General features: G+C 45.3%; 1 protein-coding gene across 1 annotated transcript in view; it reads right to left on the bottom strand.

Annotated features, from left to right (window-relative positions):
* BICRAL (BICRA like chromatin remodeling complex associated protein) overlaps nt 1–23,570 on the bottom strand; it is a 58,853-nt gene that overhangs the window by 4,720 nt on the left and 30,563 nt on the right. Inside the window, exons 2-11 of the mRNA XM_087817397.1 lie at nt 21,937–21,982; nt 21,477–21,525; nt 21,322–21,390; nt 16,536–18,209; nt 7,856–7,961; nt 6,960–7,060; nt 5,842–5,903; nt 4,836–4,981; nt 3,534–3,628; nt 1,563–1,665 (exon numbers count right to left, since the gene is read on the bottom strand). Of these exons, the coding sequence (XP_087673523.1) occupies nt 1,563–1,665; nt 3,534–3,628; nt 4,836–4,981; nt 5,842–5,903; nt 6,960–7,060; nt 7,856–7,961; nt 16,536–18,209; nt 21,322–21,390; nt 21,477–21,525; nt 21,937–21,977 (2,446 nt within the window). The 5' untranslated portion in view covers nt 21,978–21,982. The remainder of the gene's footprint in view (nt 1–1,562; nt 1,666–3,533; nt 3,629–4,835; nt 4,982–5,841; nt 5,904–6,959; nt 7,061–7,855; nt 7,962–16,535; nt 18,210–21,321; nt 21,391–21,476; nt 21,526–21,936; nt 21,983–23,570) is intronic.

Raw genomic sequence — 23,570 nt, 5'->3', positions numbered from 1 at the left:
TTGAGGATTCTCCTGTGGGGCTCTCCCTTTACACTGAGTGCAAGGATTATATATTCTCTTCGGAAATTTCTTGAGCCACATTAAACACAAGGCAGAACCTTAATCTTTAAGTATCAGAAAAGACATTAATGGAATGGAAGTAAAGCCACAGGAAAATACAGCAGTCCTCAAATAATGTTTTGTTCAACGTCATTTCTTTATATGGAAATATAATGAGGAAAAAAATTGATGAGGGAAAAAACCCTCCGGTTCCCTGCCAGGGTTACTGCCCGTGTGGGTTCGCATGTTCTCCCCACGTCTGCGTGGGTTTCTCCCAGAACTCTGATTTCCTCTCACATCCCCAGGATGTGCACGCGAGGTGAACTGAGTATCTACACTGCCCCAGGCTGAGTGAGTGGAGGTGTGTGCGATGTGTCCTGCCATGGAAGGGCATCCTGTACAGGGTTGAAAAAAAATATCTTACTTGTTTTTATTAATTTTTCTTAAATGTATGTATAGCTCACATTTATTTCAATGTTTAATATTAGAAGTGTTTTGGGTTTTTATTTAGAAGTTTGTTGATGTTTCTGTGACCAGAAATATGCCGTAGGAACATAACTCTTGCTTGTATCAATCAGCCTGTGGAAAATTTGGTTTTCTTAGAGTTGCTTTGCATAAAATTGCAGTTTCCAAGAAACTATAGATGACATTAAGTGAGAACTTACTGTAATAGTCCAATATAGGGATATGGATTAGCTAAATTAGCAAATTAATGCATTAAAATTATTAAATATTATTTTGAAAACTTTAGCAACATGATAAAAACTTCAGATGGTTAAGTGGAGAAGAATTAGAATCATAAAATTATATCTAGCATATGACACACGATTATAACTGTATGTCACTGACGCGTGCAAATGGGAACCAAAACTGGTAGAAAACTTCGAGAATAAAATTTCTTTTATAGGAAGGTGAAAGTATGGGTAAAACCTGTATCCCATGAATTGTTATAATGCTATTGGATTTAAACAATTTTAGAGGCTAGAAAAAAGTTAGAACTCATTTTTAAAGGGCAGAATGTGGGTCAACTCTAATGTGTGTACACTTAACAGGAAACTGGTGGGTGAGAGACAAGTACTTAGGAGTTTTACAATTTCCTAGCTTGTGGACAGGGACTGTGTTTTACTGACTTTTCTCCCTAACAATGCCATGTACACAGTGAGATAATCCAATAATTTGCTGAGGTTTAATTGCTTCTGGAAGGCTTCTGACTTAATTTAGTTCTCCACAGTTAGAGAACAACTGAGAAGTTTGAGTTCATTATGGGGAAAACTAATCACTTTCCAAAGTATAAAATTCCAGATTGGATATTGTAGACTGTAGACCTTCCCAGAGTATTCTTATCCTGCTCTCAACTCTGGGCTTGTTCTCCCCAGAATTCATGCTCTACCTTCAGGTTCCACATCAAAGGTAGGTTCAGGCAGGCTCTCCACAGGCCAGCGGCCCCGAGCTATGGTGGGGGCGCTCTTCCACCTCCACCTTCACCTCCACCTCTACCTCCACCTCCACCCTAGCTGTCTTACCAGGGTCCACAAGTGCCAGCCGCTTGTCCCGGGACAGAGATGCTCTCTCCTCCTGGTTGAACATTCTGTCGATCATCACCATCTCAGCAGAAGGATTAATACGCTGAAAAGGAGAGAGTTCAGTCATTTCAGGTACCTTTTAACAAGTGCAAGTCTCTCCCTGCATCTTTGGAACAACTGAAGCAGTCTGAAATGAGAGCTTAATGTCTAGATTCCAGTCGTGTCCCATTTAGTCATATTTCTCCTTGCCACATAGGATGCATTATTTAAAAATTGTATTATTGGGGAAAGGTAATCTACACATTGGTATTAATGGGGATGGAAAAAGTAAGCCTTTGTTCTTCACCTCCCTGTGCCCTCCTCCCACCCCTAGTGTCTTTCCCTGGAGGCACCTCCAGGCCTACTAGTTTAATACACTCTTCCAGAAATATATAATGCACATATACACATTCATGTCCTTATTTTTTTTTGGTATATTTTGCACACAAATGGTAGCAACAACACACACTGTTCTGTACCTTTCTCAATATCCTTTCTCCTAATAACATGTTGGACGTCTTTTCATTAGAATGACCTTTTACTTTATACTCTGCTTTGTGTTTTTTATTAGGGCTTTCCTTAAAGTTAGTTTATGTCGTATAGAATCAAATCTTAAATTACATTTCTGGGTCATATTTAACATGAAAACTCATGGCAGATACAATTTGACCAAACAAGTATTCCTTTCCTCAAAAATGATAGTCTTGCCCGGCCAGGCGTGGCTCAGCGGTTGAGCTTCGACCTAGGGTCTAGGCAATCAGGGTTCGATTACCGGTCAGGGTACGTGCCCAGGTTGCGGGCTTGATCCCCAGTTGGGGGCGTGCAGGAGGCAGCCAATCAATGACTCTCTCATCATTGATGTTTCCATCTCTCCCTCCCTCTCCTTTCCTCTCTCAAATCAATAAAGATATATTAAAAAATAATAATAATAATTAAAAAAAAAGATAAGTCTTTTTGATGTCTCAGAGTTTTGTTTTAGAAATGTTGTCAATATAAGAACAACCATTTCAGACTTTGGAGGCATAATTTTAAGTAAAAAGATATTAGTATTATATAATATATTTAAATATATATATATATTTAAGTAAGCACAAACACACATACTTACATATTTCCGCTATCGTGTATATGTGTATAATGTAATTCAACTAATCCCCAAGGTACATTTCCAAAGTTGATCTTAAATTGAAAACCACTGTAAGAGGTCTATTTATAGGTTAAAGCCCATATGATTTTAGAACTGCTTCTAAAATCTCAGACTAGGTTTGGTCTTTCCATCATTTTCTGAGGCTTCTCAGTCCTTCCTCTAATTGGTGCTTTAAAACCAATTTTAGTTCCCATTTGAGGTGATGAAATGTTCTGGAATTAGTGGTGATGGTTGTGCGATCTTGTGAATATACTAAGAACCATCAAGTTGTACATTTTAAAATTAAGTGTGAATTTTATGTCATGTTAACAATCAGTTAAAAAAAAGGCAGCACTAATTGTAACATCTGTCATCACCTAGTCTTTTCCGATGTCGCTGTGAACAACCTTCACTGGCAGTGCCCCTGGGCCCCCCACCTCTCTGGGCTGGTGGGAGGCAGCACACAGCGTCAGAGTGGGGACCAGGGAGTCCGGTGGTCCTGGGCTGTATCCTGGCTCTGCTAATTATCCTACAGACTTACAAGCTATACGATCCTGGGTGAATTACTTAACCAGAGCCCTAGGTTCCTCATTTGGAACAACCACAGTAGCGCTGCTGGTGATCGACCAAGTAACACGCAATAGATATTAGCAGCTGTGAGTAGTAAGTCAAGTGTAAGGTTTTCTACAAACTTAATATCTGTGCCTTTTAAACTATGCTGGGAAAATTCCTTGAGGTTTTTCTCTCAGAATCAGTAGCTGTGACCTGTAGAGTTTAAAAAGCAAATGTGCTTGGTAGCAGCTTACCATGGCGTCTTCTAGGAGCAGGCATCTGTACTTGTTAAGCATAGCTTGGGTCCTTTTCAGGAGCTGAGTGGCAACTGTTTCAAATTCATTGTCGACTGTAAAAAGAGAGAGAAAATAGTGAGTAGTGAGCGAGTGCAAACCACCACAAGGTCTGTCATTTCTTAGGACTGAAATGCATTAGTCTTCCATTGTTCAAGCAGGTCTTGTCTGTAGCAATTTTCTCTCTCAGATTAGCTTTTCCGTGATTAAACATCATGCTTCTGCACTGCCTTCCGCACTCCCCACTGGTATGTGATCATGGAAACTCAGTTCAATACTAGCTTTTATTAACCTTATATAAGAAGCCATACACACAGTATTTTTAACATCACCCGTAAACGAAAACCACATTACACAGACTAGCAACAAATGTCAAGCTTCTGCTTCCTTCCAGTGGTATGAAAACTAAAACAGTTGAAACAACGAAGTCCTACATCAAAGTAGCTCATAATCTCTTGCAGGCCATGGTGCTGTGGCTCTGTCCTTGTCTGTTGGTCTCCAAAGGTCTCACATTTTATGCTTCACTCTTCTCAGAGGCTTCAGGTCCCTGTTCAATGCTGGATCTGGGCCTATTCCCTGGACCTCCCAGGGAAGCTCAGTGTGGACTGACCAAGACCATGACACTCAGATCAGAGGCCCCAGCTGGGGAGCAAGACTGGCAGCTGAGGGAAGGGTGAAAGCAGTGGCGGGGAGCTACCGGAGTGAAGGCGTGGGAATGGTGGTGGGCAGGAGGGTAGAACTAAGCTGCACAGCTGGGAGAGGAAGCGGGCCCAGGCATGAGAACGGGGAGTCCTAGGCTGGAGGAAGGAGTCCTTATCCTTAACCCCTTTTTGCCAGTTTCTTGATACACTGCAATGCCCTGGACTCACTCTGGAGCCTCTAAGAATGCTTTGGGGGCTAAAGGATCGGTCTAACTCATAGATCTGGTAGCAGGAGCTAACTCTACCTAAACACAAGGACAGTGCCTGAATCGCTGAGCAGAGCACCCAGTTCAGAGCCGTGCCACCTGCAGCCAGCAGCTCAAACAATGCTGTGCGTTCACAAAACTCGTCCATAAAGACTCTGGCACTTGGGTATCCTTTCCCAGAATACCAAGAAGAGTAAGTCACAACCCTGAACACAGACTGGGAAACGGAGAAAACCGGGAACAAGTCAGGCCTGTGATTAAAAACAATAACCTGGCTAAGGGCTGTCGCTCTTCTGTGGGGCATCCACAGAGGGCGCCTGGTGTCAAGGTGGCCTGCGGGGTCACGGCCTGTTTACCTTTCCTCAGGTCCTCGTCCGTGGGCATGGAGCCCTGGCACACGTGGTAGGAGAGCAGCCTCTGCACCGCGTCACTGAGTGATCGGAACTGACTTTTATCGGGCGTCACGGCGTGGGCTTGGTCCCTCTGCACCTGCTGGAGAATGCTTCAAAGGGGAAACCGCCTGTCAGCGCAGAGTCACGTGAAGACACTGAGCCCCCCAAAACGAAGGAACTGAATCCTCCACATGCAGAGAGAGTGCGACACACAGGAATGCTGTTATTCATAGTGTAGTAGTTCTGTCTTTCCTTTGGTTTCACACTCTGTATACCGGGGGGGTTTAGAGTTTGGTCTCACTGTCTCCACAGGGGACGCAAACCCTGGCCCTGGCCTCAGAAGCACAGTGTTCTCACCAACCGTTCACGCGTGGGGCGCGCACAGACCTGGGCAGTGCTGAGCACTGGCCGGCCACGCTTATGCTAACATTTCTGTTCTGAACACAGGAGCTTGGCAGGCCACGCTTCTCAGAGGCACCTGGCCAACCAGAGGGGACGTGGTAAGATGGCAAAGGTCCCTTCTCCTTAAGAACCGAAGAGCAGACAGGCTCAAACTACACTTGAGATATTTATAGGTCCTAATGGAAACAAACTATAGGAAGAGATTTTCGGAGTATATATATATATTAAAAAAAACTTTTTAAATATATCTTTATTGATTTCAGAGAGAGGAAGGGAGAGGGAGAGGAAGAGATAGAAACATCAAGGATGAGAGTCATTGATCGGCTGCCTCCTGCACGCCCCCTGCTGGGGATCGAGCCCGCAACCCAGGCATGTGCCCTGATGGGGAATCGAACCACGATCTCCTGGGTGCTAGGTCGACGCTCAACCACTGAGCCACGCCCGGCCAGGTCGAAGTATATTTTAAAAAATACTCTCCATGTTATTACAGCCTGACTTCTATTGTGTATGTATTGAAGGTCAGAAACCGAGAAAAATGTGCAAAAGAGCCACCTCCGAGGCCACTCACAGAGCTCCTTTAGTCAGCTGTTTTGCAGCGGGCCTCTTGTGTCCTCCGGAATGACCATCCACCTACGGACAAAACACACCTCTTTAATTCCCTTTTGTTGAAACATAAGCTCAATACAGTCACACGTCAAGGTCACTATGTTTTGAACACTTTCAACTCCTTGTCGAGCATATTCTAGGAATGTAGAACTTGACCTGCTAAAAACCAAAATGAGCAAGTCCACAGACCCACGCAGCAAAGCCGCACAGTGTCGAGATTACCAAAAGCTGAACCATCAGTTCCTCAGAGGGACTCAGCTTGGACTGAAAGCCTGAACTCCGAACTCCCTGTACAGATGCATCATTATATTTTTGAAGAAGTGTATTTGTGAGTACCAACTCCACGAACATCTGAAAATTCAGGAGACATTACTTAATCCATCTTCTCAGTGGTCAGTAGGGAGCAAACACTTTTGAGCTCCTGTTTTACAGTTAAATGTGGAATCTACTAGGCGTTTCTATATCACATTAAGGAAACAAATACGCCTACATCAGAACCTGAGAACTGAACCAGATCCTTCGCCGAGTGGTCCAGGCAGGCGTGCACTGTAACAAGTTTCATTAAACTACTAATTGCTAAGTTTGATGGGGGAGAAACTAAGGCCTTAGTAAGCTGAAAAAACACCTTTTTTCCCTTTCTTTTTAGATCAGTGGTTGAGTTCAAAAACCACAGGGACTACTTCATACATTCCTGGTTGTTACTGCAGAAAAAAACAACACCTCTCAGTAAAACTAAGAGGAACAGATCCACTTTTGATCTGATAGTAAGTGGTATCATTCAATAGTAAACTACATTTTTTGAGTACCCACTCTGTGTTGGATGCTGATATATTATTAATTCACGAAAAAATGATAGCATTGTAAACGTGTGTGAAACAATAGACCCACTCATCCTATAAACATCAACATAGCAAGGCCTGGACCGCGGGGAAGGTCTTCAGTGAGCACTTCTGTGGACACACAGGCAACTGGGCCGACCGTGGAGACAATGCTGGGCGGCAACAACCGAGAGAAGGTGACAACTACATTTTCTTTCAAATATGCTAACCATTAGAAGAAGCTACGAAAACTGTGTTCTACCTGCACAGCTGGTTGGCCAGGAGACGCTCCAACTACTTTCTCCTGCTGTGGTTGTGCGATTCCTAAGGACGCTGGTATAACTTTGCTCCCAGAATCCTGTCCTATTAGAATTAACATATAAGAAAGATGTGGTTCAACAGAAATAGTAAATCAGGCCCATCATATAACCCTAGAGTCCAATGTATACAGATTATGGAACATTCTGGAAGGGATTTATCTATCATGGATGCTTAATATGAGAAAAGAGAGCAGGAAATACATTTATCTACAAAAGCTCTGGAGGCAGAGGCAGGGATTATTAAAGCCCATTTAGGTAATTCGTAGAAATAAATACATAAATAAATAAGTAAATAAAAGCTGCCAGTGCTGCAGTTTCAAATTATCCAAGGTCTGAGGAACAGGCTCAAGCCAGGAATCTGTCGGTATTACCAAAATCCAAACTACAACTTAAGGACAGGAAGGCCCCAATGGGGCTGACTAGAGTGTACATGCTCTTGTCTTTCTGGTTCTTACTGAGCAATGCAGGTGTTCAAAGCTTTAGAAAAAATGGGAACACAGGCCACAATATTTTTAGTCTTGGGGGATTCTAAATATATACAGATAAAGCAACATGAGGATAATTACAAAGTCAACTGGGCCATATAATACTAAATTTTGTTGTTTCTAAGCAGCACATTTTTTTCACATAATTTAATTACAAGCACTTTTTTCTTGCTTAGTAGTATATAAAATGATGCTACAGGTGCAATGTGGAGAGGATTCAGAAGAAAGGATCAGAGTAGAGGTGAGACTGAGTCAGAAAGATTGTATGCAGAACGAGGGATGCGAGAAGGGTGTGCTTGGGTGTCGCGAGGGTGGGGATGAACCGAGGAGAGCTTGTGACGAAGGCTCCTGACCTGGCAGTGCGGTGCTCAAGAGGCCAGGCATCTGTGCTTGCCTCAGGCCATCGGGGGTCTTGGAAGCAGAAATGGGGGAAGTCTGATTCAAACATTTTTTCTGAGCCTGTCAAAAAATATTACCAAGATGGAAAAATTAATTGCATGATTAAAAGCTTTAATAGGTTACTTAAAATGCCAACCAAGCCCGTTAATGCCTACTTGGTCACCTGAGGGTGACCTCAGGTTAGATCACAAAACACGGCACAAGTTGTGCGACACTCTCCTGTCACACTGGAGAACTGAAGAGTAGCCTTTAAAGCTGCAGGCACACTGGGCTGTTCAGACTGCTCGGCAGGGAGCTGGAGTGACACCAGGCTGCTCTCCTGCTCACCGACCGTGCTCACGGTGCCCTGACAAGGCTGAGCCAGGAAATCACTCCGTCTCCGTCCCCGGGAATTTTACATCACACCTGCGAGGACTGACCCTGACGATCCGCCTCAGCACAGTGTCTGCCCTGGCTCTGGGCACCTGTTCAGGGCCCAGGCACCAGCCCCAGATCTACGGCCAGCACCCACTGTTTCTCCTGTGCAGATGATCTAAAGTACACTTCACCCCTGCCGCCGGTCTGCTTCTATTCTGGGTCATGTCAACATCGGGTGGCATGTGACTGGGAAATGTAAACTCAAGTGACTACGTGCTTCTTTTCTACAAATGAGGAAAATGAGTTGGATGACGCTTAAGGATTCTCAAGTTCCTTTTCACTAAAAAAAAAAAAAAATCTGTTATTGCTATAATTCTTTTAAGGTAAGACAATAAAGGGTTTTTAAATTACTTTCAACTTTTAATGCCTTAGGTTTTCAGAGGTTTTACTTCAGTCTCATATTTTGTACAGTGGATTTAGAGTTTAGTTTAACCACCTCCTCGGGGGCCTTGAACTATTACGTTGGCCTAAGTGGAATGTTCTCACCAACCATTCATGTGTGGGCGCTCACACAGATCCTGGCAATGCTCATGCTAATTCTGTTCTAAACAATTAGTTATCTATTTGTTTCTTTTTTCTAATATAAAAATGGAGAGGGGTTGGACCTCACCCAAGAAAGACTGGAGGAGGTCCTTAAAAGTCGGAAATGGTCCCCTTGTTCATCCTGCCATTAGCAGGGAGGGTGAGACCTGCACCACTCTAGGTAGACAGGTAATCAGTTCTTAGTAAGAAAAGCCTGAGGGGAAAATTCTACAGTTTTCATGCATTGCCCCCAGAATGTAAGTCCACACTCTCCCACCACAGGGAATCACGTCGCCCGGACACCATGCGGTGGAGAGGCCTGGGACAGGCGGTGAGTACAGGCCTCCCTCACAAATATTTCCAGGGATGCACACTGAGGGCCACTTCGAGGAAGAAAGGAAACAGATAAAAGTTGGAAAAATGCAGTTCAACAGGGCACGGCTACGCATTAGGTGGGACTCTGAGATAACGAGGTCATCAGATGAACAGAGAAACCAGAATTCCTATGTTCCAACGGCCACAGTCCTTACAGCAGTGTGGCCACACACAGCGCTGGGAGTTTCTGTCAATGTGCCTGGCGCACGTCGCCCAGAACAACGCCACCCTCCCCGCTTTAGGGCACACACCTTTTGTTTTGAGAAAATGCCCTCCCACCTTATTTATCAGAATGACCTGGCATGACTCTTAGCTATTAAACAGACAAAACAAAATCCAGGCATCCGTTAGGTAGTAAAACAATAAAAAAAAGCAAGAAAGAGATCTCTGTGAAAGTCAGAAGATGGGGTTGAGATTGGGGAGGCACATGGAGGGGCTGGTTTCTGGGGCTTCTGGTAATATTTTCCTTCTTGAGTGGTTACATGGATGGGTATTTGTTGACTGTACATTTATGCTTTATGCTTTTTTCGAAATGTGTTCTGTTGCACAATACAGACGAGTAATAAAAAGGAGAAACCAAGAACAATCTAATCCAATGTCAAAGCTGGAGAAGGTGCCATCATTTGAGGGGACAGAGCACGGTCACGTCTGAGAACATGGTTGGATCTGCAGAGGCCGTGTCTCTTCTCAGGGCGTTTGGGCTAGTGTTTCGCAGCCCCTGGCTGGCCCGTGTGGGGGGTGGGCGTTGGCCCCTGTGTGCCTTCATTCCCTCCTGCCTGTGCCCCTCACTGCGTCCCTTCCCTTGGGACTAGGGCAGTCAGTCCCGCTGTTACGCTGTGGGGGGAATGGAGAGGTTGGGGTGGGGTGGGGAGGGCCAGGGTGGAACCTGGTCTGACTTGGTCTGGCCCCTGCACTGGGATCGCCGTCACCAGGTCTGCACGTTCCGAAAGCTCCTCCCTGTCCCCAGGAGAGCACAGGTTGCTCCCAGTCCACTTATCCTCAGGGCAAGACTTCTGTTCACTGCTGTACCCCCAGCGCCAGAACAGGGCCTGGCACCACAGTGAGCATCCAGGAAACAGCTGTTAAGTAAAAATGAGCGAGGGGCATTTGAGATCTTGCTGCCTGGAATATGTCATCAGTTTGGCTCAAATAAACGCTTCTAAAAACTATCATTAAAAAAAAAAAAGTGAGTGAATGAATGCCACTGCAGCAGAAGTCACAGGGGCCTGGGCTCCCAGGGCAGCCGTCTTCTCCCCGGGAGTCATCGCCTTTCTCTGCCTGTGCTCACAGATGAAAATCTTCCAGAAATAACATTTAGCATTCTGCTGTTTTTACTGAACTATTGGAGAAGACCTGCTCTTGAAATATATTTTCTTCACAAATAGAGAAGCTACTTAAGGATATTTTGTTGAGCACTTGGCTTCAAGAACCCTGCTAATATCAATGTACAAGTTTAACTCTTTAGACCCCCATGGATTACCTCTGTGATACAATTTAAAAGAAGCCAATTACAAATTAAATGATACAACCAAAAGTTTGGTCATCAATTCATCCTTTGGGTTGATTTAGGACCAAAATGGGGAACTGTGAACAAAATGTGGCACTGGAAGGTAACCTTGCAGGGTGATCTGATCATAAATTCCTAAGTGGGCAGGTCATGGTGGGTAGCCATACTCCAGGCTTATAACTTTTTAGTAAAAGGTTTATCTTTGTCTTAAGTAAGCCGTCCATTGTTTCTGTGCATCTAGGTTAACATACTTTTGAAATAATCCATAGCCACCCAAATGAGCACATAATCTTGTTAACTATCTTGTAATTCAATCCTCGCCTTGCTTTCTCCCATCTCCAGGTAACCTTTCTTACATTCCACCTTAATCTCAAATGCATAAAAAAGCTGCAAAGCAGTTATTTCTGGGAGCATCTGAGCTCTTGCTCCCAGCATATGTCCTCAGTTTGACTCAAACTCTTGTAAAAATTAAGAACAAACAAACAAAAAATTAGCAAGATGACATTTATCCAACAACAGGCATTTGCTGAATGAGGGAGACCATTTAGGATCTGCCCAATCACACTCTCCTCTGGGAAATGTCCCATTGCCACAAAAATGTGTCAGCCAGCAAGTTTAGAGAACACACAAAGATGTGTTACTTGCCAGAGGGTGTGAAGGGCCAAAAGCCAGGGAAGGAGCACCTTTTTTTTCCCATCTAAAAGTGCCAAGCCTGCCCTGGCTGATTTGGCTCAATGGTTAGGGTGTCAGCCCTCTGACTGAAGGGTCCCGGATTCAATTCCAGCCAAGAGCATGTACCTCGGTTGCAGAATGCGGGAGGCAATCAATCGATGTTTCTCTCTCTCCCTTCCACTCTCTCTGAAAAGCAATGGAAAAAATATCCTTGGGTGAGGGTTAAAAATAAATAAATAAAATTAAAAAAATAAAAATAAATAAAAGTGCCAAGACTGCCAGTGGAGTAAACAGTGGAGCAGAGAGGTGTCTTTTTAAATTTCGGCTCAGGAGCACTTTCTCCTATTTGAACAAAGGCCCGGTATAGAGCAGCAGAGGCCCTGCATAACTTACTCACGTCACCCACAGCCCTGCTCCTCTGACCACAGGGGGACAATCAGATCCTCTCCTGGAAATTTATAATGGGGGCAGGTGGGGAAGGAGAGGTAAATACCAAGAGCAGTTTTATATATGTATACACACACACACATTTTATTGATTTCAGAGAGAGGAAAGGAGAGGGGGGGTGAGAGATAGAAACATCAATGATGAGAGTCATTGGTCGGCTGCCTTCTGCACGTCCCCATGCTGGGGATTGAGCCCGCAACCCGGGCATGTGCCCTGACCAGGAATCAAACCTCAGTCTCCTGGATCATAAGTGGATGCTCAATGGCTGAGCCACGCCAACTCACATGTGAGCAGTGGTTCTTTAATGCAGGTTTATAGACTGATTGTATCAAGATCAACTGGGGAGCTTCTGAAAGACAAAGTTTCTGGGTTCCAATCACAAAGATCAATTCAGAAATCCAATGTGGGGCTTAGGAATTTGTAAGTTTAGAAAGCTCTCCAGGTGATTCTGATGCATTGCTAAGTCCTGGAAACCAGTGCATTTGTAGTCTCCGTTACAAGCTTGGATAACAATGGAAAGCTGGCCCGGGTGGCCATTTAGGTCCAGAAGAGTGGCAGAGAGCAGTGAAGGACAGCTGAGAGGCCACGCCATTTCAAGGAGGCCGAAAGAACAGCAGAGAGCATGCTTTCCCACCCTTATATTTTCCTACTATATTTTCTGGACATTCCCCCATTTTCTTGCTAAACGTGTTAAGAGTGAGTTTCTGATAGTTGCAACCCAAAGTACCTTGACTGAGACCTCTGGGTGTTAGCTGTGTATACAGCGCTGTGGTAATCACAGAGAAGGCAGCTGAAGAATCCAAGCACGGTCTTGCCCTCTGAAAGTTTCCCATCCAGAAACATCCAGGCCCCTAGGACGCATCCGATCAGCGCCCTGTAATTATGGTGGCCAACCTCAGCTGGACCCTCTTGCCTGTCCAGCAATCCTTTCCTTGCCCTGGCTGGCTCCTTTGCTCATTTCCCACTGAATGCTATTTCATTATTTTCAAACCTGTAAGCCAGGTGAGAACTCATTTAACTTTCAAAGCTACCACCTTGCCTGCACCCCCTCCCATCCTTTCCCTTCACTAGTTACAATGGAACAGGCATCCCTCCTTTCTCCTACAAAGAATCCCACCAGTGCTCTAGAATTCATGTCCTTCCCCTCCGTCGGCTTTGAAAAAACCTCAAGCCTTGCCCTTACCTTAATAAAATAATTCCCGTGACCCCACACGTCCTTGTAGCTACGGCCGTCTGTTACCTCCGTTTTTCTGAAAGTTGTCTGCTCTCATGCCCACACCTCCCACTCTCCCCTTGGCCTACTGAGCTTCTGCACCTACCACTCCCTGGAAACAAGTCCTACCAAGGCCAACTACTGCCTCCTTATTGCTGAATCTGTCGGCCACGCTCTGGTCCTTACCTCCAGTGACTTCTCAGACACTTCACTCTGTGGCCCTCTTTCCTCCTTCCTGCAACATTCTCTTTCCTTCGCTCCCAAAATGCTGGGCCCTATTTGTTTCACTCCTCCTTTCTGGAACCTTCTGAGTCTCCCTGTGGACTCCTCTTTCTGTGTCCATCCTCTAAGTGTTGAGGTGCTTTGGGGATTCTTTCCCAGCGCTTTTTCTCCTCTACTTACACACTCTCCCTGATCCATTTCATTCACTTCCACTGCTTTGGTGACAACTTACACGCTGGTCAATCCCATTTCAGGCCCATCTCTGTTGAAGGCTTTAGTATATAAAGCTGTTTATCCCACAGCTTGGCTATCTTACAGGTACCTCAGACTTGACACACACAACCTAAACTCCTAGCTTCCCTTCAAACCACATGCTCTATCTCAGGGAACCTGCTGTCCCCGCCACGAACCTGTGGGTCACCCTTACTCCTCCACTATAGCCAACCGACTGAAAGTTCTATCTCGCCTACCTCGACCCATTCACTTCTCACCATCTCTCTGCCACTAGGCTGTCTAGGTCTTCACTCTTTCATGCTCAGATTATGACACTGGCTCCTTCACATGACAGACAAGGTCCTGGATGACTGGGTCCTTGCTCGCTTCTCCCACCTAAACCTTCCGCACCTCACCTGAATGTGTTTTCCTCCTGCCCCCCCCCTCCCCCCGCAGTACCACGGGCTCTTCTCTCTCCAGGCTTTGCACTCGCTGTTTCCATCGCCTGGCCATTCTTCACTCAGACCCTCTCTTGCTGGGTACGTCTTCCTTCTCCTTCAGAAGGTCTTGGTCAAAAAACAGTCTCAAGGAAAAACCTTCCCCAACCACCTCCCTTGGGTTAGGCTCCTTTCCGGAGCCTGGCGCGTGGGACTACTTCTACCTGAGCACTTCTACACCCGTGTGGCTGCTGGCTTATCTGTCTGCCTTGTGCCCTGAAACAGATTATTGTGTCCCTGGGACATGCCCCAGGGCTGGCCGTGGTAGGTACTGAAATACTACTGAGTGACTGAATCAATAAAGGAAACATTTAGCACAGTAAGTGATTAGGCATCTAGTGGGCAGGACAAAAAGTGCAGAGAAGAAATCAAGGGACAGACTGAAAAAGGCTTTATTCTTCTGGGGGCTTTGGGTGGGGCCCTGAAGGAGGGAAAGCACTGAGACCTGATAGGAAAGGCCAGAGTTCACATGAGCCTGGGATTTCAGGCATAATGGGGTTGGCCTGGCTAACTGGAGAGTTTCCAAGTGGAGGCAGGGATATGTGCTTTCTCCTGGGGCAACAGGAAGCTCCCAGATGATTTGGTTCAGGTCACCATACACATGTTTTAGGAAGATGAATGAGGTGGAAATTGGGCTTTCCAAAGAGCAACAGCAGATTAATCATCCAGGCAATTGTTACAGTTGTCTGATTAGGTTATGAATGGGCCTTGAAAAGCATCTAGCCCAGTGGCTCTCTCTCCTGGCTGCACTTTAGAATCCCTTGGGGAGCTTTTGAAAAATGCTGATGCCTAGAGCCCTGTCTCCGGACTGTTTGAATCAGAATTTACGGAAGTGAGGCCCAGGCAACCATATATTTTTAAAAAGCTCCCTGGATGATTCTATTGCACCGCTAGGGTTCCTCATTTTTGAAGAGAGAAATCTAGGGCTCAGAGAATTAAGAACTTAGACCATAAAACTAGTCAGTGGCAAAGCAGGACATACAAGTGAGCGCTGAATCCTAATCTAACTGTTGTTTCTCCCAGTATATTGAAATTCTTTATTGAAAAAAAATTTTTTTTAATTGATTTTTTTTTTTAAGAGAGAGAGGAAGGGAAAGGGGGAGAGACAGAAACATCAATTCGAGAGTGGAACATTGATTGGCTGCCTCCTGCATGCCCCCTACCTGGGATCAAGACCCCAACTGGGGCATGTACCCTGATTGGGAATCAAACCAGCAACCTTTTGGTGCACAGGACAACGCCCAACCAACTGAGCCACATTGGCCAGGGCTATTGCAGTCCCTCTTAAAGTCTAGTTCAGGGTATAAATGTAGAAAAGGAGAGGAATGGAAAGCAATATGGTATAGATCAGTGATTTCAACCACTGTGCCACACTAAATACCTGGCTATTCAGGCAGGGGCACTGACCTCTTTTCCCTTAGACTGTCAAATAGACAAAGTGACAGCAGCCAACACAATAGCTGTCCTGTGTGAATGAATCAAAATTATACCTTTTTTTTTTTTTTGTCAGACTGGCATAAAATAGATTTTCTGGTGTGCTGCGCAATTTTAGTAGTTTATGTGTGCCACGAGACGTACAGGGTTGAAAATCACTGGTTCAGAGAGCTAGCAGGGAAAGTCTGCCTTTGCGAGCAACTTGCCCGTGCTCTGAACCCCTATGTCCTCTACTGTGAAAGGGGAACAATAGTGCTACTTGTAGCCCCAAGGTAAGGATTAGAAATAATACGTGTAGCTCCTGACACTGTACCTGTTGTTAATAATATGATCATGATTTTCATTCTTATTAGAAAGGATGCATATGAGACATTCAAAGAACTTGTAGGACAGGAGTTGAAAACTTATTAAAGGTTTAGAAGGGGAGGGGAAAGCAGAACATCTAGATTTCGAAGTCTGGGTGTCAGAAGACAGTGGTGCTCCACAGTAAGGTAGGCAGGCTGAGCTAGAGAAGAAAGGGAATTCGGGAGGGGCAGGCGGGCCGAAGACTTCGGTTTCCATCACTCCCAGCAATTTGTGCCCAAAGGATGGCAGGTACTGCTCTCAAGGAATTTAAAATCTACTAAATCTTTCTGTGACCTAAGGAGACTTGGACTTAAAATAATTTGTCTACTTTTGTCTACTTGTAAGTCTCCTCCTTTAATCACTGACTTTCGATTATTAATCCATTTACAAGAAAGTTTCAATCCTGTAAATTACTCTCTGCATTAAGAGATTTAAGTTCACAGGGCTCCCAGGAAAAGTGGCTGATTGTAGGTCCGAGGCAAGGTAATCATGAGACAAGCCTACAATATCTCGTGCCACAAAGCGCTCAAAGGAGATGGGAAGGTGTCAGGAGTACAGCAGCCGGCTTAAGCAGGCCTCCACTGATCAAACTTAGGACAGTCTTCAGTCTAAACCACAATGCTATGCTGGATAAAAAAATCTTCATCAAGGAGAAAAAAGGCAATGAATCGCAAATTGGGAGCCTAGGATGAACATTATATTCTATTAGACGCAAAGGCCGCTTTTCCATTTTTGTAACCACCCAAGCATTCGTTTGATAAGGAACATACCTGACAGAAGAACTGTTGCTGGGTTCCTGCTCCAGGGGCGTTACTGAAGGTGCTGGTAGGTTTGGAAGAAGCGGCTGGAAGACGATGGGACGCACTGACCGGCACTGGAGTCCTGTTCGGCTGGGTCAGCTGATCTCCAGGGAAGCTGGATCCTGACGCACCCGACTGGCCCGCAGACCCAAGGCTAGGATGGGCAGTGCTGGGTGAGCTGACAGGGAACCGACTGGGCCCTGACATGCTTGTCGCGGGGGGCAGGGCGGCGAAGCCTGGTCTTCCTTGGGAGACGCTGCTTTGCCCAGGTGACAGGTGTAACACTGTTGGTGACGCCTGCTGCAAGGGCATCTGTCCACCAACAATCTGAGGAGAGGCGTGATTGACTATCACTGGGCTTCCAGAGGCGGCAAACGTCTGCCCGGACACTAACTGGACGGTGTTCTGGTTGTTGAGCATCTGTCCGGAGTAGGGTTGGTTGGTCCTGAGCATGTTGGAAGGGTTTCTGTTCAACATGACATGCTCTGAGGCCACCTGGCCCGAAAGGAGCTGAGAAGGTTGAGTCTGAAGAAGTTGCCCGTTTATGGTCTGGACGTGGTGTACCGAGTTGGAACTGACGGAAAGGCTTGTAGGTACGAGGAACTGACTCTGGGGGGTGTGAGGCTGGCCCAGGGGAGAGTGAATGACGATGCTCCCCGCAGCGCTGCTCACTGGCTGTGAGGTGACTGGTTTTCTTGTGTTCTGTTGGTTTACGATGTTCACAGACATGTGCGGACCAACTACTGAGCCCTGGGGTGAGCTTGCAGAGGCGAAAGAGATGCCTTGCTGCACGTGATGCTGCTGTATTCCCAGACTGTTCACATTGTACGTATTTTGCTGACCCATCTGGATGGGCTTTGGCTGGATATTAATTGGAACTTTATTTGAATTTGGTGCAAGACCCCTTTGTATGATGATGTTATGCACAGGTAAAGATGTTTGAAAATTTGTGCTGTTAAACGGAACGGTCACAGGCTGTGCTACGGGGCTGGAACTCGAGTTCCCAAACAAGGAGTTGCCATTAGGAGTCTGTCTATGAACCAGAAGCCCTCCACTCACATTGGATGGGGCTTGCTGCCCGCTGCCCTTTAATATGATTTGCGATCCATCTAGGTTATTAATAGTCATCATGGAAGGTTGATTACCAAATGACCCTATTAATTGTATCTGACCAGAACCACTAAGCTGACTGCTATTAGACAAATGCTGGCTGGGAACGCTGATCCCCACGTGCTGCATAAAGCCATGTTGCACACCCACTGTATTGCTTGCAAACGATGCTCCGACGGGCACGTGAGTCACCCCTACCGGCTGCAGCGTCTGACCTGAGTAATTAGAAACATTAGAAGCCTGAGTAAAGGATGCTGATGAAGAGGGATGAAGCTGAGCCTGTGCAAACTGCTGGCCGGAGCCTATGCTGGCGTCCAAATACGCCTCTTCGGCCAGCGTCTGCTCGGTGATATTGGCCTCCTGCAAGGATTTCTGAAGAATGTCGAAGGGTTGGTCCTCACTGAGATCAGCAAGAGGAGAAGACTCAAGCTCATCTTCCAGAAACTGAAGGCTGCTGGAAAGCGGCAGTCCATCACTGGGCCCTTCTCCAAGCTGGCTGCTCACAGCTTTGAGGGATGACTTAGGATCAGCATTCTAAAAAAAAAAAGCAATATGTTACATGGCATACCCAGCCTTTGAAGGAGATTCTTATAAAAAATTAACCTCACTTTCGAATACGAATAAAGTGCTTCAGGCACAACTCTCCAACCTGCTCACCTGATTCCAATACTGTGTTTCCTTGGTAATGATGCTGAACATTACTTTTATAATTATATACATTCATTGCTCTGGTAAATTATTTTATAGAAAATAGATAAACAAGAGGAACATAGTGACAACTACCTGGAGTTTAGCTTCATTAAAAAAAAAAAAAAAATTATTCAGAGAGAAAGGAAGGGAGAGAGGGAAACAACGATTTGTTGTTCTGCCCATCCACGCATTCATTGGTTGGTTCTTGTATGTGCCCTGACCAGGGGTGGAACCCACGACCTTGGTGTGTTAGGATGACGCTCTAATCAGCTGAGCTACCTGGCCAGGGCTAGCTTCATTTTTTGAGATACTGGCACACAGACATTAATTTTCAGGATTGTTTCCAGTTCAACGTTTAAGTGGAACTCAGCCTGGGGTGGGTGTGTATCGAGGAGACGGCCATGTGTAGTCCTTTGCACAAGAAGAGTCTAAGTGAGTTCTGGAAGCTCGGGGTGTTCTACTAGAGGTCCAGGAGGTATCCCAGATTCAGCCCTGTCTTTCAAGGTTTCTCAGAACTTCCCTGGTTCGAACCCCTCACACCCACGTAAGATCAGTCCAGGAAAAACGAGCTTTCTACATAAAATGAGTAAATGGCCATGTGATTTCTTAGAAGTAATCAGCTTTCATAATGCTGGAAAAACTGCTCCAGCACCTTATTCAAAAGTCTATGAACATTTACTTATCGAGCACCCTCTTATGTGTTTGTTTCTGTCCTTAAGGTGTCCTTATGGCATATGAAGAGAACATGGTCACTCATAAGTAAGATATATTCCACCAGCCAGCAGTTTTTCCTGGGATATGTTAAAATTATAAAAGAAAAGATACGGACCCTATCCCTCATCTTGGAGCCTGTGGAGGCTGCTGGGAACAGGACAGGGCTTCTCGAAGGACAAGTGTGTGCGAAGGCTGTGGCCCGAGGCCATTTTTGCTGGCTACACGTGGGGTCTCTGGAACCAGAGGGAGCACACAGCTCTTTTTTTTTTTTTTTAATCCTCACCTGAGGATATGTTTGTTTTGTTTTTTAAGTTTTTAAAATGTTTTATTGATTTTTAGAGAGAGAGGAAGGGAGAATGATAGAGAGATAGAAACATCAATGAGAGAGAAACATCAATCGGGCTCCCTCCTACGTGCCCCTTACTGGGGATCAAGCCTGAAACCCAGGCAAGTGCTGACAGGGAACTGAACCAGTGACCTGCTGGTTCACGGGTTGATGCTCAACCACTGAGCCATATCAGCCTGGCGAGGATTTTTTTTTTTTTAATTGATTTTTAGAGAGAGAGGAACATTAATGTGAGAAAGAAACATTAATCGGTTGCCTCTGGTAATGCCCCAACCAGAGACTGAACACAAAACCTAGGTATGTGCCTGTAAATTTGTTCTCTTGTTAAAAAAGAAAGGTATGGAATCAACAGCTATTTAAAATAAGGTGAAGCCCTGGCCGGTTTGGCTCAGTGATTAGAGCACCAGCCTGCAGACCAGAGGGTCTCGGGTTCAATTCCCAGTCAAGGGCACATACCTGGGTTGTAGGTTCGATCCTTGGCCCCAGGTGGGGCACGTGTGGAAGGGAAACCAATCGATGTGTCTCTCACATAGATGCTTCTCCCCCACCCCACTCTCTCTAAAAAATCAATGGAAAAAAAATCCTCATGTGAGGATTAGCAAAAAATAAATAAATAAAATAAAATAAGGTGGAGACAATGTGAATGTACTTAACGCTACTGAAATGCACGCTTAAAATGATTAAGATGGGCCCTAGCTGGTTTGGCTCAGTGGTTAGACAGTCAGTCTGTGGACTGAAGGGTCCCAGGTTCGAATTCGACCAAGGACATGTACCTCAGTTGCAGGCTTGATCCCTGGCCTTGGTTGGGGCATGTGAGGGAGGCAACCAATCAATGTGCCTCTCACATCAATGTTTCTCTCTCTCTCTCTCTCCCCCTTCCACTCTCTCTGGAAAGCAATGGAAAAAATGTCCTTGTGTGAGGATTAAAAAAAAAAGATTAAGATGGCAAATTTTGATATATGGATTTAACACAATTAAAATTTTTTTTAAAAAGAAAAAAATTAAAAGTAGATCCATCAAGGAGGAGTGGTCCACCGTGCAAAGCTGTAGAGATCCTCAGCCCTAGGCTGACAGGGTGTCGGGGGCTAGAAGGTGGTGATGATGTGAATGCACTTAACGCTACTGAAACGGGAACTACGTAGAAAAGCCAAGACGGCTTCATCTGAAATGAGACCAATGTGGTCTCAGTTAGCCGGGTGCCACCGTAGGATTTGAAGAGCCGCAGGTTAACCACAGTAATTTGGATATGGCCTCCAGGCAGGAGCCCCTATGCTCCAGCTCCGGTGTCTTGTCTACATGCTCCTGGAACTTGAGAGTATGGGCTCCAGACCTGGTGGCCGGGTTGGAACCCCAGCTCTGCAGCTCCTCGCCGTGTAATTCTGGGGAGAACTAAGCTCTCTGTGCAACGTGGCCTCGTCTATAAAATAAGGATAATAAAAGGACCTACTTCATGGAGTTATCGGGAGAATTAATAGAGTTAATTATGTTAAACCGTCAGTGCCACGAACATACTAAATGCTCAGTAAGTTTCTGTTATTATTTTTCTTGTTTAAGATGAAAATATTTAGCAAGTAACTACAATAAAGAATAATTTATTTAAAGCTACGTAACAGGTTCAAAACATGATGTTACTACTTTCTTAGATTACAACAGTTCTGAGTCAGTTTACAAAGAAAGATGAAAGCTTAGGAAAATGGTAGAATAAATCTCATGTCGCTTGTTTTGACTAAGTTAAAAGTAGAGAATGTAAACATAATTCAAGAGATTTTCCTTCCATGTCAATTACAGAAGACAAGGTAATACAGTTCTCATCAAGATACAAAGGCAAGTTAGGCCTCAATTCACAGGCATCAATGAGACAGAAACACCGACCACTGCATTGTCTCTAATACTCACACTAGAGTTGGCGAAAATTGAATTTGAATTGGCTGCAGAATATCCTGCATTAGTCAAGTCATCATTGCTCTGTAAAGGCACAAATTCAACAGTGATTACTTCAACTGTAGAGAAGAAACAAAAGTTACATCTGCGATGTGCTAAGTACTACTTACAGATTTACTACTAGGTCCATGTAGAAAATAGTTCAATGCTTGTGGGTCTCTAGAAAACAGTGAAAAGGGGGAAAGCAACAATAAATACGTTACCTATATTTAAGGATCTTTTTTCTAGGGTAAAAAGAAAATGACATAATAGCCTGAGTAAAATTATCTCCCTATTTTAAAACAATTTTATCAGTAGTTTTTGTTTTACTTTATTTTTTGATGTTGTTCTATTTCCTATTATCACTCATTTCTACTTCCTGGGACTTGTTAGAAATAAATTTAATAAAGGGTAAATAAAACATAGCTAAGTTTTACCCCTATCATATCCGAGTCTCTACTTGTTAATCCATGCTATGATGATTAATTTTTATTTTAAAAACCCATCTGGTTTTAATATGCTTATTAGGTTGTTTTAGTGGAGCAAACCTCACGCATTTGATTCACTCTGATTTTGGAACGAGCATCTTACCCAATAAGATCAAGGAGACACGAGTCATCATCATCATCCATGACAACTACAAGAAAGGAATAAAAAAGCAGTGTTTCAGCAAGTGGATTAGAGCCATAGCACCCATCCAACATAAAAATAAATACACCATATGCTTTCCTAGATAAATAACTACTTCATGTGAGTTTTTCCTTTAATTGCTTATTACTAATGGGATTTTGTTTGTGTGTGTGTGTGTGTGTGTGTGTGTGATCATTCAAGAGATTAAGTATTCAATTTAAATAGTTTTTATTGAACACAAATCCTCAATTTACAAGTCAACAAGAAATCTGGACAAACCAGAGAGATCTGGCAGCAACCCCTCAGGCGCAGATTCCCCCGAGGGACTGTAAACCATCAACAGCAGCTTCCTCAAAAATGTATCGTGAACGAGGGGAGAAAGAGTATTTTTGTTTCAGAAAAAAATCTCACGGATACAGAGGTCTTTGAAGTTTGTGACTGGATGTTTCCAAACATGGTGAGCAATCGGGATTTCTTGCCATATTTTGGCTCTCTTTAGGAAAACAGAAAAGCCCTGTCCCTCCTTTTTGAGACAGAAGAGACGCCACAGTCCAGGACAGGCTTTGCCCCAAAGGTCCCAGGTTCCTCCCTCGGCAGCAACGCTGCCAACTGTTCGATTCCAAACAATCTATATTCCAGCACTAGAAAATCTCAACCCCAATTCACCCGGCGCGGGGCCCAGAACCCCCCCGCCCCAGCCAGGGCAGCCGGGCGCAGTGACGGTGGCGGTGTCCTGGCTCACACGGTGACAACCACCACCGGCGAATTCCAAGAGCAGTTCTCCCCCTCTCCCCTCCCTCCCCCGCCGTCCCCACATGCGGTAAACTCACACTAGGGATCCGACACCTGGCAACACTGCTTCACACCCATTTCGAGCCATGCGTGGAATAACTTACATCACGGAATGCGGGGGCCAAGGGTTCTGGAGCGGTTGGAAAGGGCAGAGGGAGCGGCAGTTGGACGGAGGAATGAAATCCTGAAGAGGTGCCCGGAGGAGGGACACGCCCGAGCGAGGCAGAGGGAGCATTTCTACTAACTGTGTTTTCTCCCTTAAAGCTGCCATCTCTTCTCCGCTTCCCCTGAGCGCCCGTCCAGCGGGCCACGCGGCCGAACAAATGTAAACGCGACTCCTGCGGTGGAAGGGAGCTGCAGGGTAAGTACCCCGCGTGGGCCTTCCCGCGGGGGGCTGAGCTCGCTGCCGGGTGCCGGGTGTTTGCGACCCGTCCGAGTGAAACTCCAGGGAGAGGAGGGATGGTGTGAGGAAGGAGGGAGAGTTTATCCAGAGGCAACCTGCACGGCGACAGCTGTGAGACGGGCGGCTGGCAAGTGAATTCGCTCTTAGGGCTAAGATGCGGAGCGACTCCAGGGCATGCTAGCCCGACTGTGCTAACCCAACTCGGCTTTTCAGGAGCGCAAACGGCCCAGGAAGGAAAACTGTTATTAAACAGATATGTAGAAATTTGTGAAGGGCTTCCCTTAAATCGGATATTTTCTATGGTAGCATTGCACTGGCCATAGCTAATTATTGTACGGTGTGCTTGTCTCCCAGGCATCAAAACTGTGGGTTAAATTACACAGTCACGATGTATAATTAA

This window comes from Miniopterus natalensis, chromosome 5 (assembly GCF_054644295.1).
Source record: "Miniopterus natalensis isolate mMinNat1 chromosome 5, mMinNat1.hap1, whole genome shotgun sequence".
In the NCBI taxonomy this organism is placed as follows: domain Eukaryota; kingdom Metazoa; phylum Chordata; class Mammalia; order Chiroptera; family Miniopteridae; genus Miniopterus; species Miniopterus natalensis.
Note: the sequence above shows the minus strand (reverse complement) of the source record. Positions and strands in the feature narration are given on the sequence as shown.